This window comes from Xiphias gladius, chromosome 18, assembly GCF_016859285.1.
Source record: "Xiphias gladius isolate SHS-SW01 ecotype Sanya breed wild chromosome 18, ASM1685928v1, whole genome shotgun sequence".
Lineage (NCBI taxonomy): Eukaryota > Metazoa > Chordata > Actinopteri > Istiophoriformes > Xiphiidae > Xiphias > Xiphias gladius.
Window position 1 is genome coordinate 3,780,778 of NC_053417.1, and position 16,411 is coordinate 3,797,188.

Sequence of the window (16,411 nt, forward strand, 5' to 3'; positions counted from 1 at the left end):
ATCATTTGCCTTTTTATTGAACGAGTATTGTCACAGGGCAGCAGTTCCTACCTGTGGCCTTTCTGAGACGTATTTGGCACAGTGCCGTATGAGTCTGATAGCCTCCATGCTGGTGTCAGGAAACGCTGCGTTGCACACAAACTCTGACAAGCACTTCACTGCATCTTGGAATGAATCTATAGCAGCTGCAAAGTGCTTCTGGAAAGTTTTCACTGAAGGGGGAGTTATGAAGAGAAAGACAGAAAGTAAGAAAACAAGAATAAACTAGTTGCTTTTTTGATTTGTTGTTGGATTGGTTCAGGGGTTCTTAAATCTCTCCTATTATTAATTCTCTGAGCCACAATCCCTGCCACCAGGAGACAGCTGCAGTCATACTCACTGACAATGTGGCCAGTGGTCTGGAAGGCAAGCTCCACTATGGTCTCATCATGATCAGAGGCTGCCTGGTGAAACACTGAGAAGATGTTCTTCCAACCTGAACGGATGTTGGCTGCTTGAGAGTTTACCATCTGAGCCACACACCTGATCACCATGTCTCTGATAGTGGGAGACCTGTTAACATGGTGTATAACATCAAATAAACATCCCACTTAAATGTACACAGCATTTTACTGAAAAAACTCCATTCTGTTCCATATATCTAGTGTATATAACCCGTTTGTTCCCCACTACTTCTACCCATTCTTTCTCCTATGACCCTGTAACTTTGTTTCTATAAGAATCCACGGGCCACTTTTGTACTGAGAAAGAACAATCTCTCATGTTAGCCAGATAATGCAATATTATCTACCTGTTCTTCTTCATGATGTGCTCAAATGGCCTGAGGAAGTCCTTCTGGAAGCGGAAATTGGCCAGCTCTCCTTTCTCCAAGAACTTCATGGAGAGCTGTCTCAGTGAGTCCACGGCAAAAATGGCTACATCCTCATTGGGGTTACAGCCCACCTATAAGAGATACAATAGTCATCAGTGGAGCTCAGTTTGGTCAGTTTGTGTACTGCATACTCATGTTTAAACCTGCATTCATTGATTTTTTTGGCCACCTAGGGGCACTACAAGAAGTTGTAAACATAACAATAACTAATAGTTGATATGGCTAATGTGTTAGATAACAGTCACTAATTTAAACATCCAGAAGTTAGAGAGCAACATTAGGATTCAGCTTGAGGTTTCTTTCTGGCCCCCTGGTGAAGATATTTCTAATATTTACTTTCCTTTTAGCTCTGTTTTTGTCTAGTCAAGCTCCTGAGGAAAATATCTGGCTCTTTAGCCACTAAATGCTCTGATATGTTCACTAGCTAGTAGCTAAATTTGTCTGTCTGCTGTTTGGTGCTGGGAAGGTAGTGGACAGTGGCTTTATCAGAACTCTTTCGCTGAAAACAGCTGCCTGCTGCTGCTGCTGAAAACAACATTGATCAAAGCAGTGAGACTGAACCAGAACAGCAAAGTTGCAGGCGATGAAACCAATGCAAAAAGCTAAAAGACGCTAAAATGCTACACAGATTACAACATAAACATACAACTTCAGGCCCAAAACCTGTCCTACTTTAAGTACATTAAAATAAATGAGCGTGCCACACCTGGATCGTGCAACTAACCCTAGTAGGCATAATTAAAGAGCCTTCTAAAGCCCTTCTAGCGGTAAAAACCCTGAGTCCTCAAGGGGGCGCTACAGGACAACACTAAGTGCACAGAGTGGCAGGGAGCACCACCAAAAGAACACCTTGTAATACCACTTCTGTCTGCCACACCACTCCTCACTAAAACACATGAGGCTGTAGCTCACACTCCTGCCTGATAAAGAATATTTTAGGTGGTACATTTTCAAAACACAAACTTTGGTCCACTGACCTTGTTGAAGTGGTCTCCTATGACCTGCCAAATTCGAGACCACTGCAGCCTGATGCGGTTCATGTTGTAGTACGAAATTTCCACAATCTTTTGCAAGCTGAACATCCTGGGCTGGTGTGCTGAGGCCAGCTCATCCATAGACACCGCACACAACCACCGCACAAAGTCCACTGGAAACGATTAAACCGTGAACACTTCTCTTACTTTTTAAGATGCACAGAGATACTGTACGGAAGAGCGAAGAACGACACACTCACCAATTGCATTTCCATCTAGTCTGGTGGAACCAGTGAAGATCCTGAAAATATAAAAAGCAGGTTTAGCATTTGTAGGGAACATAAAGATTCATTGATCATCAAGGACACATACTGGACAGATCACGCATTTATTATGCTATTGATGTTCTGTGTCTGGGCACCCTCATGAGTATTTTGTCTCACCTGTCCACAGCTACCACCACGCTCTGAGAGCTGGTCTCTCCCACTGACTCCTGGATATGAGCCATCTGTCTCTTGTCCTGACTTCCCACCAGGTTACCTGCAACACCAAACATATTTACCACAAACTAATGTATACAGTATCAGACACACACCACAAATTTATCTGACTTTTAATAGCACACTGAACAAGGCTTTAATGCAGAATGAGCGTTATATGTAATTAATTATTTTCAGAATGACACCCATTGTATTTGCATTAAACAATGGCTTCTTTGGAGTTAATATTGGACATCCTGTGTTCGGGGTTAAATTGAGAGTACAAGTTATGTTGCGTGTGTATGTGTCTCCTACCCAGCCCCAGGGGCATGAACTCCTCAGTGCCAGAGGGTAAGCCCTTGATGCCAGCCTCCTTGTCCCGGACCACCCCTGAGATGTAGCGTGTCTTTACCCCGGTGCCGATCAACTGGGCAAGCTCCAGCTGACTGATACACCTCAGGATCTACCACAGACAGACATAAACCACAAATAACCTCAAGAGGTTGAATGTTTTATTAATTATAGAACTGCTGTGATGAAATGAGAACAGGTTGGATCAAGTTTCTATGAAAAATATCCTCTCGACGCTGATCATAAATTTGCATTTATATTATTGAACTCTACAGGTTGTGGCATTTTCCCTGTGTAGCAAAAACATAATACCTGGGCCTACATTTATCAAGCATCTCAGATTTGCAATGAAAGTTAACCTAAGATTAAAAGCATTCCTACTTCAGAGAAGTCATTTATGAGGCTTCCTATACTGAGAAGAACTACTCCTACAAGAGATAGTGACGTCAGCAGCACAGTAGAAATTATGATGCCGTATTGCAGTTCTCTGACAGGTGCAGTTTGAAATATTTAACAGCGGTAAGATTCAACGTGTGGAAAGCAGCACAATTTTGTATGTTTTTGTGTGTTAATTTGAATTAATAAAATTAAAATAAGTGACTAAGCTATCTAGGTTATATATGCTAAAATAAATGAACAGCTCATATGTCACAATGATATCTACTAATAATTAATTTGCAGTGGGCTATAAGTAAACACTGGTAATTTCTGTTGCGTGGCTTAAAAATAAACATATGTACGAATTTAAATAGTAGATAATTTGTTGTGTGACAGATACTAGTCAGCCTATCCAATCCCCTTTTCTAATTTTAAATAAATACATAAATAAATAACTAAATAAATAATGAACAAATGAATGAACAAACCCACAATTTGAGTGAGCTTGTTTCTCTGGAGCTCTCCAAAATATCAGCACAAATAACAGTCATTTTCTAACTTGGTCGTAAAGTAGGACCAAAAACAATGCATCACTTTGATAATTTTTTTGGCCAGTTAGGAGTGAATTCCTTCTAGGAGACATTTGATAAATAACTGCTTGAAATAGTCTTTTGACAGCTTAAAAATACAACACAACAATAACTCAGACATTAATGGATTCACTTCTCACCTTCTCCCATTTTAAGATACTTACAATTATATGTGCAAGTTATCTGCATTCCATCACTCATTTACAAATGAAGTTTTTTTTAGATTCAATAATACTTTCTTTTCTTACCTCATGCCAGGAGTTGCCCAGGTAGTTTCCATCCGTGTGAGCCACAGTGATCAGGGTCTTGATGGTGTCGATGTTCTTCTGCTTCATCTCTGTGATGCTGGAACTGGCCGTCAGCAGGGTGAATCTGGCCAAGGCCTGGACATACGCATCTCGCTCCAACTACCGACAGACACGCCAGTTACTACATAGTCTGGTTTGGTCACTAGGAACACTGAGTCGGTTTAAAAATGAAACACAGCTGATGTATCGTGTGACTAGCTGAGAGCGAACATGAACATAAGGTATGTCTTAATGGACACTAGCAAGAATCAAAGAGAAACCAAGTGCAGCAGCTGTTTAGAGTTACAAAACTTTGGCGTATTTAGTGTGTAAAACTTCACCAGACCTGCATGTTGAAGATGCAGGCGATCCTGATGGCACATCGAATGCCCTCCAGACACAGTGAGGCCACCTCTGGGTCATCACAGTCCTGCAGTCCCACACTGAACGCTGCCAGCAAGGGCGTCCATGCCAACTAGAACACAAAGAAATTGGAACCATTGTCCTTAATTCGGCTTCAGGTCTTCTCAACTCCAACTCTTAACTTAGAAAATGAAGACTTAAGGTTTCTCTGACACCGTACCTTGAACATAGGCCTGACATGTTCCAGGTGTGTAGCACTGAAGAAGGGCGCCTGAGCGTGGCTGACGGCCTCCATCAGAGCTTTCGCAGTCTTCGCCATCTGCTCCATCTCCAAGTTGTACAGCAGACGACGCTGCTTCTCGCTGGCCACACCTGGAGGGAGGACATAAATGTGTTTTTCAGCAGACAGTGAAACGTGTCAGGGCGACGCTGAGCCTAGAGAACACTAAAGTGATACATCAATAGTGTACTGCTGCTTTCTTTTTTTTTTTTTTTTTTTTCAAACCAGCCGGTGTGTGACATACAGTTCTAACAACAAACTTCAGTGAAAAAGGTTTTATTTGAGAGAGTGATCCTTACAAAATGTGTATGAAATGACAAGTACTCACTCTGCTTGGTGGACTTTGGGGTGATTGAAAACTCTTTGCTCTCCTTCATGGCAATCTTCTTGCCTGCGATCTCATCGTATATGGAAGAGAGATATTCTTCAGGCAGATCCTTACTGTCATTAATACCGCGGTTCATCTTGATGTACTGCTCCTTTGTCATCTTGTTCTTCACCTACGTACATGAAGAAAAATTGAGAAAGACAGTGATTCATAAAAAGGGAGGAATTGGGAGTTGAATGGGACACAATAGGGGACACAAGAGAAAACATTTCCTGTCAAGTTATTCACGCATTGCATATGTGTGAATTAACAAACACACATAAGATGACTAATATTGCCTAGCATTATTGGATATTCTACTGGACTGGACATGTTGAGCCATTGAAAGACAAGAAAAAATATAATTAAGCAGAAAGCCACTGATGGGAACCGGAAGAGTATTTACTGCAATATGCCTTTCTTCTGTCACCATAGTGTTTCATTGTCTGATGCCATATTCCCATCTTTCTCTTTGTTGCTCTCTCTCACTTCTCCCTGGCCACAGTCTGTGTGTCACAGAGTCAAATATTTCACACCTGCTTTTCCCATATTTTAAATTTCAAACGCAATTTTCTCTGTCACAGTCATCTGACAGCAGTGATAAATCAGGTGCAGCAGCTATTTGTCAAGGGGCTGCGTTGAATCAGATACAGGCCTGAGCATTCCCCTCATCCATTAGAATGGAGCCGCTGCATTGAGGCAGTGGGGCGACTAACACATTTGATAACTTTCTTGAGTTGTAAAATCCTGTCACCAAGTGTTAAAAACCGCTGTGCAGTGTTTTTGAAGTGTGCGGTGGGTTTTTTTTTTAGCTTTTTCAAGCTCATGGATTTCTTATTCAAACTGGACTTCCTAGATCATATTTCATCAGTACCGGAAACAACACACCCCAACTAATGCCGCCCCTAGCATTTTTTTTTCTTAATGCAGGGCTGTTTTTGGTCTGAATGCCTTAAAATACATTTTGCATGAGCCAAAACACACAACTTTTCAGCGATGCTGCTTTTCTTCCATTTCAGCTGCATAAAACCTTGTGACCCTGTGATTTTTTAGTAAATAACAAAAACTGCAATGTGATTCTCAGGTGCCTAAAGAAGGGTTGCAGAAACAAAACAATCCAGAGTTCTCACCTGAGGACTGTGCAGGTCTGTGGTGAGCATAATGATGGAGTATGCCAGCACGTAGGCAGTGTCTGCACTGGCAAACAGAGTCTGTCTGCAAAAGAAGATGCATATCAGGGCAACAGTTAGCAGCTGCACTGGTCTTATCTTTTGTTTGCTTTTAATCAAACCAAAAATTTTGTAATTAAAGATAATAAAACGCAACTCTGGTGCAATTTCACAAGCATTAATAAATCTCTGCGAGCCGCTATATTTTAATAGGAGATATATATTACCAGTAAAGGTGAAGCCTTACCCCTGGTTACACTCCAGGTATCGAGCAGCAAACTTCTCCATCAGCCTGTCAATCTTCTGAGCCTCACCAGGCAGCCTGAAGCCTTCCAGGAACGCTCTGAGCGCTGAGACAAAGTCCCGCCCACAGAAGTCCAGCTGGTCCACGTAGCAGTACATCACTTCTTTGTTGAACTTAATGTTCTCGCCCAGGAACTCTCCCACCTGGGTCTGTGGATGCAGAAGAAATTACTAACCTGAATATACTTGCTTGTTGCTTGAGAATACATTGTTGTGTAATTTAACGCTGGTAATCCCTCACTGTGTCCAGCCTGTCCTCTTGGTGTAGGAACTGGGCGATGTCCTCAGCTGTGGAACCCAACATGCCCTGGTCCTGCAGGTACTGGATACCTCGCTTCGGCTTCTTGTTGAAGCTAGGGAAAGAACGGAGAAACAAATCTATGCTCATCTTCTCTAAACAAGAACTAACAATATAAAAGTGCAAATCTTCCACACTCAGTGACTTTTCCATCAATAAAGTCTGATCCTAACTAATCCTGATGTAAATCCTAACCAGTCTGAGAAAAAAGGCTCACAGTTCGATGCCATGCTCGATGATGTCCTTCTGCTGTTTGATGACCTCGTACTGCTCCGGGTGGTCCGCCTGGGAAACTGGGACGCTGGAGGAGACGGTAGAGTCCAGCGAGCTGATGCTATCCCGACGTCCAACCAGCTGCTCTGGGAGCTTCAACTCTCCTCCCTCAGTATCAGACGGATGCTCCTGGCCTGCAAACACATCACACGCGCACAATGATTATACGTTTAGACCTTCACATCTCCTGTGCATTGTTCACATATTGACTGTCCTCTACACACTTACCCAGGTTAGCTTGCAGGTTTGGATTGACATACATGTCTTTGCTCCACTCCACCATACATTTGAGGATGGAAACCAGACACTCCAAACCCTTTTTACGTAGACTCAGCTCCTGTGGATATTATAGAGCCATCCAAGTTAATTTACACACACTTAGACATGGAAGGGTTGTTACAAACAAAACATGACTTTAGAAACTATGGCCAGACGGGACCTGCCTCACCCCTGACCACATTACAAGTAGGTGCTTATAATTTAATTATGTATTTAGGGAACAGCTTATAACTAGGATCCAAAATATAAACTGAAACACTGAGGAGTTCTTGTCTGTCCCTCACCAGAAAGAGAACCTATTTCATCCAAACTTGTGATGCTGTGGTGTTGATCCTTACAATATGGATCATAATGAGACTGAATCCCTGAGTGTGTACCTGCAGAGGAGTCATCCCAAGCTCCTGACCACTCCTGCCCTGAGCAATCTTAGACAGGTCGTTGACAAGGCGCTCAAAGATGTTTGCGGCATTCAGGTCACAATCGTAGTTCACATAGATGTCAACCACACACTGGGCATCTGTAGGAAAGGAATGTGTTACAAAACTGCATATCCTTCCAAAAGCAGGACATTTTTAAACGATACTGAGTAAGTAAATTCCTTTAGATACAACAGGGTGATAATACACTGTTGGCTGTAGTGATCAGCATTTAAAATTAATGACTTGACTTGCAGCATTTTCCAAATCCATGCTCAGGGTTTTCCTGATAAGAATTTAAAGGCAACTGCTCAAAGTCTGGGCCACCTTTACCAAAACCTGACCACGCAACAATAACACTTATTTCAAGACTTTTGAGTTCAATGTATCACTGCCGACTGAAATAACAACAGCAGAATCGCTCCAAGTGGCACTAGGTGAAAAGATAACCTGGCAGGATGACGCACGAGCAGCTGGACGTCTCTATCGACCAACACCTACCAAAAGCCTTTTTTGAATCTTCTGAGACATCTATTTATTGGCTACTTTTTCTGTCACAAATTGTTACGGCCCGCTGCAGACAAGTTTCTTATGTAACCACCGTGCTCATGGTGTGCATGTGACTGATGCTACTAAAGCAAAAGAACATCCATGATTTGATCATTGTCAGTAGTTACAACTACAGCATAGTCATGGGAAGATATGACACGCAGCTACAACTGGAAGAATTAAGTCTCAAAGTCATGCACCTAATTTTGTAAATGTGATGTCAATTTTACGTGTCAGTCACAATTTTACGTGTCAGAAACTTACTAAGTCGGACCTAGTAAGATTCCTTGAACACTTCCAACACAGAAGTCTGAATCTAATGGAGTCAGATTAACGGAAAGGATTCAGAAGCAAAAGTTTACACAGGGGGATTAAATACATCTTGTTTTGTCTTATTAAGATCACCGGAATAAAATTCTGACACAAGTATTATCTCCTTTGCTCAAAGAAAAAAAAATCTGTTTAATAAAATATGAGTCACTGTGAATTAGATGATTTTAAGTTGTTGAGGATATCTGGTATCAGACGAGTCTGTAAAAGTGATTTTTTTTTTTACCCCAGCGGTGCAGAAAAGAAAAATCATCAGACCAACTATCCTCTCCCTCATATTTACAAATTTCATTTCTGCCATCTGCATGGATGAATTAATGAATATCAAGCAAAATGCTTTAAATACAGCATGTGAGCAAACGAGAGTCCCAATGTCTCGTTACTCTATATTTGTGCACTGTCAGTTTTAGCTCTTGTTGAAAACTTGTATCGGTGGATTTGTACCTGCACAGATACGTGTTAGTGTCTGGATAACCATCCACTTGTGCTCAAAGGAGCTGGTTGACGTCTCCAGGATGGTCAGAAAAATCTCCCGAAAAAACACCTGAGGCAAGGTGGACAAAAGGAGATAAATGTCAGCAGATAACTGACATTTAAAGCAAACACGCCATACCAGTCTAAAATGTCACAACTACGGGTACACATTTCCCTATCCGGTCTCAGATTTGCCAGACCAGCTGACTCAACTCAGATGACACTGGCCTGTACTGGCTGCTTTCTGTACCTCAATCTGCATCTTCAGGTGGACCTTGAAGTGGGAGAGCAGGGTAAGGAAGATGGCCAGGGAGAGCTCAAAGACCTCAGGCACAGAGGAGACACCATTTTTGGAAAGCGCCACGCACAAATACTGTTTGATGGCGTTGACGAACATCTCGTGAGTGCGAAACACTGGTCCGGCGCCCTGCAGCACAGAGAGCAGCAGCTGCAGGGAGACAATTTTCGACCGCAACTCGTGGGACCTGCAGAGGAGAGGAATTGTGTGGCCTTCAGTAATGCTGTCCCCAGTTTAAATATAAAGCAATACACAAAGACATTTAAGAGGCAGGTATAGCAGCATGCTCAGTAGAAATCCCTGTGCCTTAATGTCCTATAAATAGGGTTCCACAGTTTAGTCTGAGTTGAGGAGAACAAACAATACTTGGGTATAATGGCGTTTCAGCATGGTATCTAATGTAGGCTAGACTGACTTCTCTGCGAGCTTCTTCCGTGTCTCAGTTTACTCTGACCCATTCATACTGGCTGGCCCAGGGTCTAATGTTACAGGAACTAGAGATGACAAGGCCAAACCCGGTCGGAAAAGGGAAAGCTGAGCTGTGGAGACTGAGATGAAGCACCGTGCGTGAGCTGAAGGCAAGTGTGTTTATTCTGGCAAACCATAGCATGCAGGAGTGCTGATGATTTACGATTCATGTTCTGTGTTACCACAGAGGTAATCATCAGATGAAATGATTTTAGATTAGGATGTTAAGACGTTACAGAAAATATCTTCAGGGTATGATGTAAGAAGAGGTGTGACTAACTGACACGACATGGTTAACCGGTTATGCAAGATATTGTGCAGTCTGAGGTAGGGATTAACACATAAAGAGAAGAAGAAAAAAGGTCACTTTGGGTCTGGAGGTCCATCAGCGAGGGGCTTCATGGAGAGTTTGCACAGCGAGCGGAACACCAGAAAGGCATCTTTCTGCAGGATGTGAGAGAATCGGGCAGCACTGTGGGGTCCCTGCAGGGCCTCAGCATCCTGAGACGGATGAAGAAAGTCAATCCCATTCTAATATGACACATCTGCATTAAAAAACGAAGCGAGACCTCTGAATTGCAAAGCCCAAAACTGTTTCTGTGTCACAGGACACTTCAGTATTGATGGAAGCTTGTGGCAGAGCTCCAGACGTGTCCTTTGGACCGGAGGTTGGAATCAAGAGTTATCTCACTGTCTGTGTAGCTCAACAATCTTACCAACAGGGCAAACAGGCTCCCTATAAATGTTTCTCATTTTACTTTACTCAGCACAGTCTGCATATCATTACTTTCTACTTTTCCACCATATTTACATAAGAGGACCTGGCACACTCTCTAACCATTACAAATCTTCAACTTGCCTTGGCTCTTCCACTCAGTGTGACTGATGGCAGGAACTAAACGGTGTTGATGTTCAGTTTTGCTTGATAAAAATCAAAGAAGTAGAATAGTTCTACACAAGGAAGTATTTTTTCAGGCCACGTCTGACATGTGCAAAACCTATCTTCAGTGGCGCTGCCTGCATACGAACGCATGTATGACGGCATTCGAGCACACAACATGCAAGTGTCTACAGCATGGAAGAGTAAAACACTCCCCAATTCTTGAAACAAATTCCCTAAACTTTAATCTGAAGCTAGTTTAGTGGAGATCAGTTCAGCAGTTGAGGATAAAGAATGTGATCAGCATGATTCAGGTGACTGTTAAACCTGCGAAGAGTCTCAGCTTTTGACTTGACTTTTGACTCTAATGTCAGATGCCCATCCTGTTTAATATGACTGCCCCATCGAATCAGCATCCATCAGTGCTTTCTATGAGCAGAGTTGTTTTTATCTCCTCCTCTAATCACATGTAGATAGTTAGTTGGTTTCTGCTCTGTGGTCACAAGAACACAGATTTGTTTTCAACAAAATAACCAAACCCAGGATTTATGGGTGAAAAGGTGGCACAAAGCAGAGAGACCAGTGTAAATATTGCATAAATTCTCCTGTGGAGGGGCAGAAGGTCCTTTTATCAATACATTTTTGTTGTTTGAGAACTTCAAACGTGAAGAAAATTGCTATTCTTCTCTACATCATTGCTTTGCTATGGCCAGTTATTTTTTGCTCCTGTTTGGCAGCTCCCGACACTTTAAGCTGATGTGAAGGCATGAGTCACGTCAGGACACTGAAGAAGGACTGCCATTCACATGTTTAACCATCCAATTCACAATTGATTTCATACTTAAACCACGACAGATTTATGCAACTACAAGCATGTTTCGATAGAATGTTAAATACTTTTTATCAGCATGTTACTGATTAAAAACCAACGTTCTTAACAGGGCTCACCAGCATATCTGTGGAGGAAACAGAGGAGCGGTCCTCAATAATGCCGTTCATCTGCTGGCCCTCTGCTCTGACTCTGGGGGGGGCCACCTCTGTCTGCTCAGTGACAGGGTGGGCTGGTTGCTCACCTCCTGGAGGAGAGGCCACAATGGGCATTTCAGAGGTCACAACCAGGAAAAGTAAAAAACACTGTTGTCGGCAAGTGTATTGACATTTAGCAGAATGAGAGATGGTAAGTAAAACAAGTCAGTTCTGACCTGTTCCACTGTGTATCTCTGTTGGTTGTTGCTCTGCCTCCTCCCCTTCAGTCGTCACTGACTCGGCTGGATTTGGACTGCTCTCTGGTTTGTCCCCCTCCTCAGCTGGCTGTGTTGCTGTGGGAGGCGTCTCCGCACCTTCATCTTCAAACACTGAATATGAAGAGTGAGGGAGATTAAAGAAGCTAAAACATGAAAGCTGCAAAATCCAGAGTTACACCTTCAGACTCTCTTGACAGATTTAGAGGAAAAACGAATAGAAAGACTTTCAAGTCAGGGTTGAATTGGGATTTAAATTTTAACTGTAAACTGTGAGCCCAATTTGATACATACCTCTTGATGGTGTGACCTGTTCCTTTCCTCCATTCGTCGGAGCAGTGCCGCCCTCAGGTTCTCCATTGATTGATGGTGTGTCTGGCAGTTGGTCCTGGTCCAGGTCAGGGGCTGGCGGTGGGGGTGTGGAGCTGGTGGTGTTGGTGGTAGTGAGGTCTGGAGTACTGGCTGCCGGGGATGGGGAGCTCTGGGGCTCCGGGGTGGGCGTCCGGTCAGACCAGGGGGAGCCAGACCTCTGATTACCTGGGACCGGAGATGGGTTCTGCTGGGGCGGTCGCAGCCGGTCCTTCTCCTGCTCCTGAGCCTCCAGAGCCTGTTCGGGCAGGAGAAGGAGAAGAGGAGCCATGTAGAGGGATTGTTTTATACAAGGAAACGCAACTGTTTGGGTCTGCCTGGCACAAATCCGGCAGAACTTAAATAAAAACGGCAGGAAAATAAACAGTTTATCATAATACACAGACTATTCATATCCCAAATTCAGACTCTCTGATGGTTATGGGGTTGTATGTAGGTTGAGCACTGAAACGTAATTTAGATGAATTCATAGCAATTGGTGTATATCAGGTAAGACTTTTGGAAAACTTCAGCAGACATGTCAAGCTAGTGGTTAATGTATTTAATTTTTATAGTTAGCTAACTAGAGAGTAATTTTTTTATTTTTTTACTGGTTAAAGTTAGCTAGGTTAGTTGCTTTGCCACTGTAGGGTGTAAATGTAGTGGCGTTAGTGATAAATGTTGTGCTGGGGTAGTGGCTGAAAATATATCATGGTCACAGAAGGCTCTTGGCTGCAAGTCTGTATCTTTGCAACTAATGTTAAAGAATTAACATTGGCTATTTGCCGTGCCTGGTGCTGCCACGGCTGTGACGGAGACATGCTGTGGCTGTAGCTGTGAAAAGGTGGACATGGCATGGCTACATGGGTATTGCTGACACAAGGCCGTCGCTGCGGCTGGGGCTGTCATGATTCGGAAGGGTACGTTTTTAACGAGAGGTTGCGCAAGTGCAGCAAACTGACATGGCTGAGCATCGTGGAGAAGCTAATTCTGAACCCCAGTGACGTATACACATGGTGCAAATCCTGGAAGTGCCTGGCTTTACGGCATTTTCCTGGCAACTGTCGGTGACGTTCACATCCACAGCATAAAGCATATAGTCATTGTCAAAGCTTGGCCTTCTTCCTCATGTTGCTGCTTTTGTGCAGTCAAAAAAAAAAAAAAAAAAACTCATGAGGCTTGTTTTTTTTTTTGATCAGTTGTATCACACGTTCAAATGTACTCAAGCCCTTTTTTGGGCCTTTCATGGAAATTGGAGGTCACATTAATTTTCCTATGTTTTGCCAAACAACGACAACAACAACAACATCAGTTGTTTGGATAGGTGTGGCACAGCAGTGAATAATAAGCTAAACTAACAGCCTGGTTTTCCATGCGTGTGAAGATAACGTTGAGCATCTGTGTGAGCGTGGCCTTAGCGGTGGTCTGGTTGATGAGGTTGCGGCTGGCCAGGTAGATGTTGTAGCAGGTCCTGACAGTGAGGAGCACCGTGCCCTCGTGAATCTCGATGTGCGGGGAGGTCACTGCAGTCAGCAGGGCCTGGACAGAGATAAAAGGAAGTCAAGCGTTATCACACAGGATGTCTTGTTACGAAGATGCGGCAGCTGCACCTGCTGAATCACCACTTGACTTCCCTACTTCTGGGGCACGATAGAGCTACAGATACGTATAGTTCTCATAATTCAACTCGCTTTCAATTTTGCTGTTAGTAAAAAAGATGATTACATTTTCAAAATGAAAGAAATTAAATTTTTCAACAATATATTCAAGGCAGATTCATTTTATTATTATTTAGTGTCCAAGCCAATTTGCATTAGTCAGTGTACACTGACTGCACTGACATTCTTGTGCCCTTCAGTAGTGAATGTAAGCCAAACTAATGTTGATAATCCGTCCTATAAATCTTTTGTCAACAGTGATAATACTGTGTGCTTCGCACAGGCGAGACTTTGCCCTTTCCAACCAACCAGGATGTGTATTTCATTAACTATGAGGAATACGCAGCAGCTGTGAATCATACCTGCTACATACACAAAGCAGACTATCAAGCCACTTTTTAATTCTGCTATAGCTCTTCTGAAACCTGAAAAAAAGAGGTGTGAAATTTATCTTTGAAGCTTTCGTACGTTCATAAAAACGCAATAAGTGAAGGATGTTAGTCTAAACCCTTCAAGTCCATTTTTTTACAAAAATAGTACTACCAAAAATTCATGGTTGGATGAGCCTGGCCACAATCACAGAAGTGGTGGATAGGATGCAAAGGTGGCTTTGTAACAGAATGTGCCTTTATTTAAAGCCAGAAAATTTTGTGTGATCGTAGGACTCAAATATTAAATGACAGGTTGAAGTGGCTGACAATGTGATTAAGACACACAAAAAGATATGGCAAGGCAAAGATGTGCGTAATTTTATTTAAATGTCCAATATTATATAACTTTAATAGACTTCTCACTAAGAACAAATATAACATCAAGAAACTAATTTTCTCCACCACTGTGAATCATGACTGAAACCTAATGAAACCTAAGAGGTTTCAGTCATAGTTGAAACCAACCACGACTGAATGGTCATGGTTTCAACCATGATCAAGTCTCAGTCCTGCCTCTTTGACCTAATTGGGTCTAAAATAAGTGATGCCACTGACAGCTGGAGGATCTGGAGGCTGCCAGATGTACGGAGAAGCGCTGATGATCGTACCTTGATGATCTGTAGCTGGACTCCCTCGTCAGTCTGCGGGCCCTGGAAGCAGTTGCAGATGGTTTCCACCAGCCGGTCGATCAGCCTTTTGCCTGGGGTTTTGCTGTCTGGGGCATTGCCCGTGATGTGGCCGTACGCAATCAGCTTCTACCGTAGAGAGACAGTGCACAGGTTAGAGCAGCAGAAGCAGGCTTCACCGTTCGCGTTTGATTCTGCGTTTGTTTTGAGGTGTATGAGTGAGAGTTCAGGGTTTATTTGAGCAGCATCTTTGTTTAATTGTGAAAAACGTGCGAGTGTGAGAAAAAGAGAAATTCGTGGCTCTTTTTTTGTCTGTCTATAGGTACTGTTTAGGTTTCATTTGAACAAAACTGACGTGTTTAAAAGGGCACTCCAAAAATTTTGTATCGCACTTCTTTACCATAGAGGGCGAACTGAGGCTGATTTAAAAAAAAAAGAGTTGTCAAAAATCAAAAGACAGACAGAGAAATATCCTTGCTTTTAGTCTCAAGTGTAGATGAAGCCCCCAAAACACAGGATCCTAATATTCCCATAATGCAACTCGAAGTACTCCTCATTCAACCCTCCCTCCCTGGTACTGTAAATGTCCAGGTCTTTCAAACTCTTGCCAAACTCAGACTTTCTAATACAAATGTATAGTCTCCAAGCCAAAAATGAAATAAACATAACAGGTAAATAAGATGCAACAAAAAAATAATTCTCCCCAAAGATTCAATACAATATTTAGTTTTATTAGTATTATTCACCCTAATATTATAATTATTAATCTCATTATTGTTACACATCTTTATGTTATACATCTAGTGTGCTATGCCCCCCCCCCTTTTCTCCCTCTCTCTTTCTCTCCCTCTCTCTCTCTCTCAACCCAGCCAGTCGGGGCAGACGCCCCCCACCATAAGCTGTTCGAGGTTTCTACCTGTTTAAAAAGGAGTTTTTCCTTGCTGCTGTCACCAAGTGCTTGCTCATGGTGGAATGTTGGGTTTCTGTAAATATAAATATAGAGAGTACGGTCTAGACCTGTTCTACATGATAAGTGCACTGAGATAACCTCTTATGATTTGGCGCTCTATGAGTAAACCTGAATTGAACAAGTGTAGTTACTACAAAAATCTACTAAGAGATTAAAGGATGGAGTGTGTCTGTGTGTGTGTGTGTGTGCAGGCACTTGTGTGTGTGTTGAATGTAGAGCCATTGTTCTAAGTGCACGTCTGACGTGTGAAGCAGGTGTAGCAAGATTTCACCCCCCTCACCTCCAGGCGAGTGTGAATGTGTAAGTGAATATTAACCTGCAGACAGTCCAAAGAGGTGCTAACTATCCGGGGGGACTTTGACTGACAGGCCAGCTCAAAGGGCAGCACATATTTGTCAGCCTCGATGTAGTTGGCTCTGGGTGGCACAACTGTTCCATCCCTGCAGAAACAAGAGACCAC

At 42.8% G+C, this 16,411-nt stretch overlaps 1 protein-coding gene across 1 annotated transcript in view; it reads right to left on the reverse strand.

Annotated features, from left to right (window-relative positions):
• arfgef2 (ADP-ribosylation factor guanine nucleotide-exchange factor 2 (brefeldin A-inhibited)) overlaps positions 1 to 16,411 on the reverse strand; it is a 28,019-nt gene that overhangs the window by 8,499 nt on the left and 3,109 nt on the right. Inside the window, exons 3-28 of the mRNA XM_040152710.1 lie at positions 16,268 to 16,391; positions 14,964 to 15,110; positions 13,626 to 13,805; positions 12,213 to 12,525; positions 11,880 to 12,032; positions 11,626 to 11,753; positions 10,165 to 10,298; positions 9,282 to 9,516; positions 9,002 to 9,101; positions 7,640 to 7,779; positions 7,212 to 7,320; positions 6,928 to 7,117; positions 6,654 to 6,765; positions 6,357 to 6,562; positions 6,071 to 6,155; positions 4,902 to 5,073; positions 4,514 to 4,665; positions 4,277 to 4,405; positions 3,892 to 4,050; positions 2,640 to 2,787; positions 2,289 to 2,385; positions 2,106 to 2,146; positions 1,849 to 2,018; positions 791 to 942; positions 380 to 552; positions 52 to 212 (exon numbers count right to left, since the gene is read on the reverse strand). Coding sequence (XP_040008644.1) covers positions 52 to 212; positions 380 to 552; positions 791 to 942; positions 1,849 to 2,018; positions 2,106 to 2,146; positions 2,289 to 2,385; positions 2,640 to 2,787; positions 3,892 to 4,050; positions 4,277 to 4,405; positions 4,514 to 4,665; positions 4,902 to 5,073; positions 6,071 to 6,155; positions 6,357 to 6,562; positions 6,654 to 6,765; positions 6,928 to 7,117; positions 7,212 to 7,320; positions 7,640 to 7,779; positions 9,002 to 9,101; positions 9,282 to 9,516; positions 10,165 to 10,298; positions 11,626 to 11,753; positions 11,880 to 12,032; positions 12,213 to 12,525; positions 13,626 to 13,805; positions 14,964 to 15,110; positions 16,268 to 16,391 — 3,910 coding nt within the window. The remainder of the gene's footprint in view (positions 1 to 51; positions 213 to 379; positions 553 to 790; positions 943 to 1,848; positions 2,019 to 2,105; positions 2,147 to 2,288; positions 2,386 to 2,639; positions 2,788 to 3,891; positions 4,051 to 4,276; positions 4,406 to 4,513; positions 4,666 to 4,901; positions 5,074 to 6,070; positions 6,156 to 6,356; positions 6,563 to 6,653; positions 6,766 to 6,927; positions 7,118 to 7,211; positions 7,321 to 7,639; positions 7,780 to 9,001; positions 9,102 to 9,281; positions 9,517 to 10,164; positions 10,299 to 11,625; positions 11,754 to 11,879; positions 12,033 to 12,212; positions 12,526 to 13,625; positions 13,806 to 14,963; positions 15,111 to 16,267; positions 16,392 to 16,411) is intronic.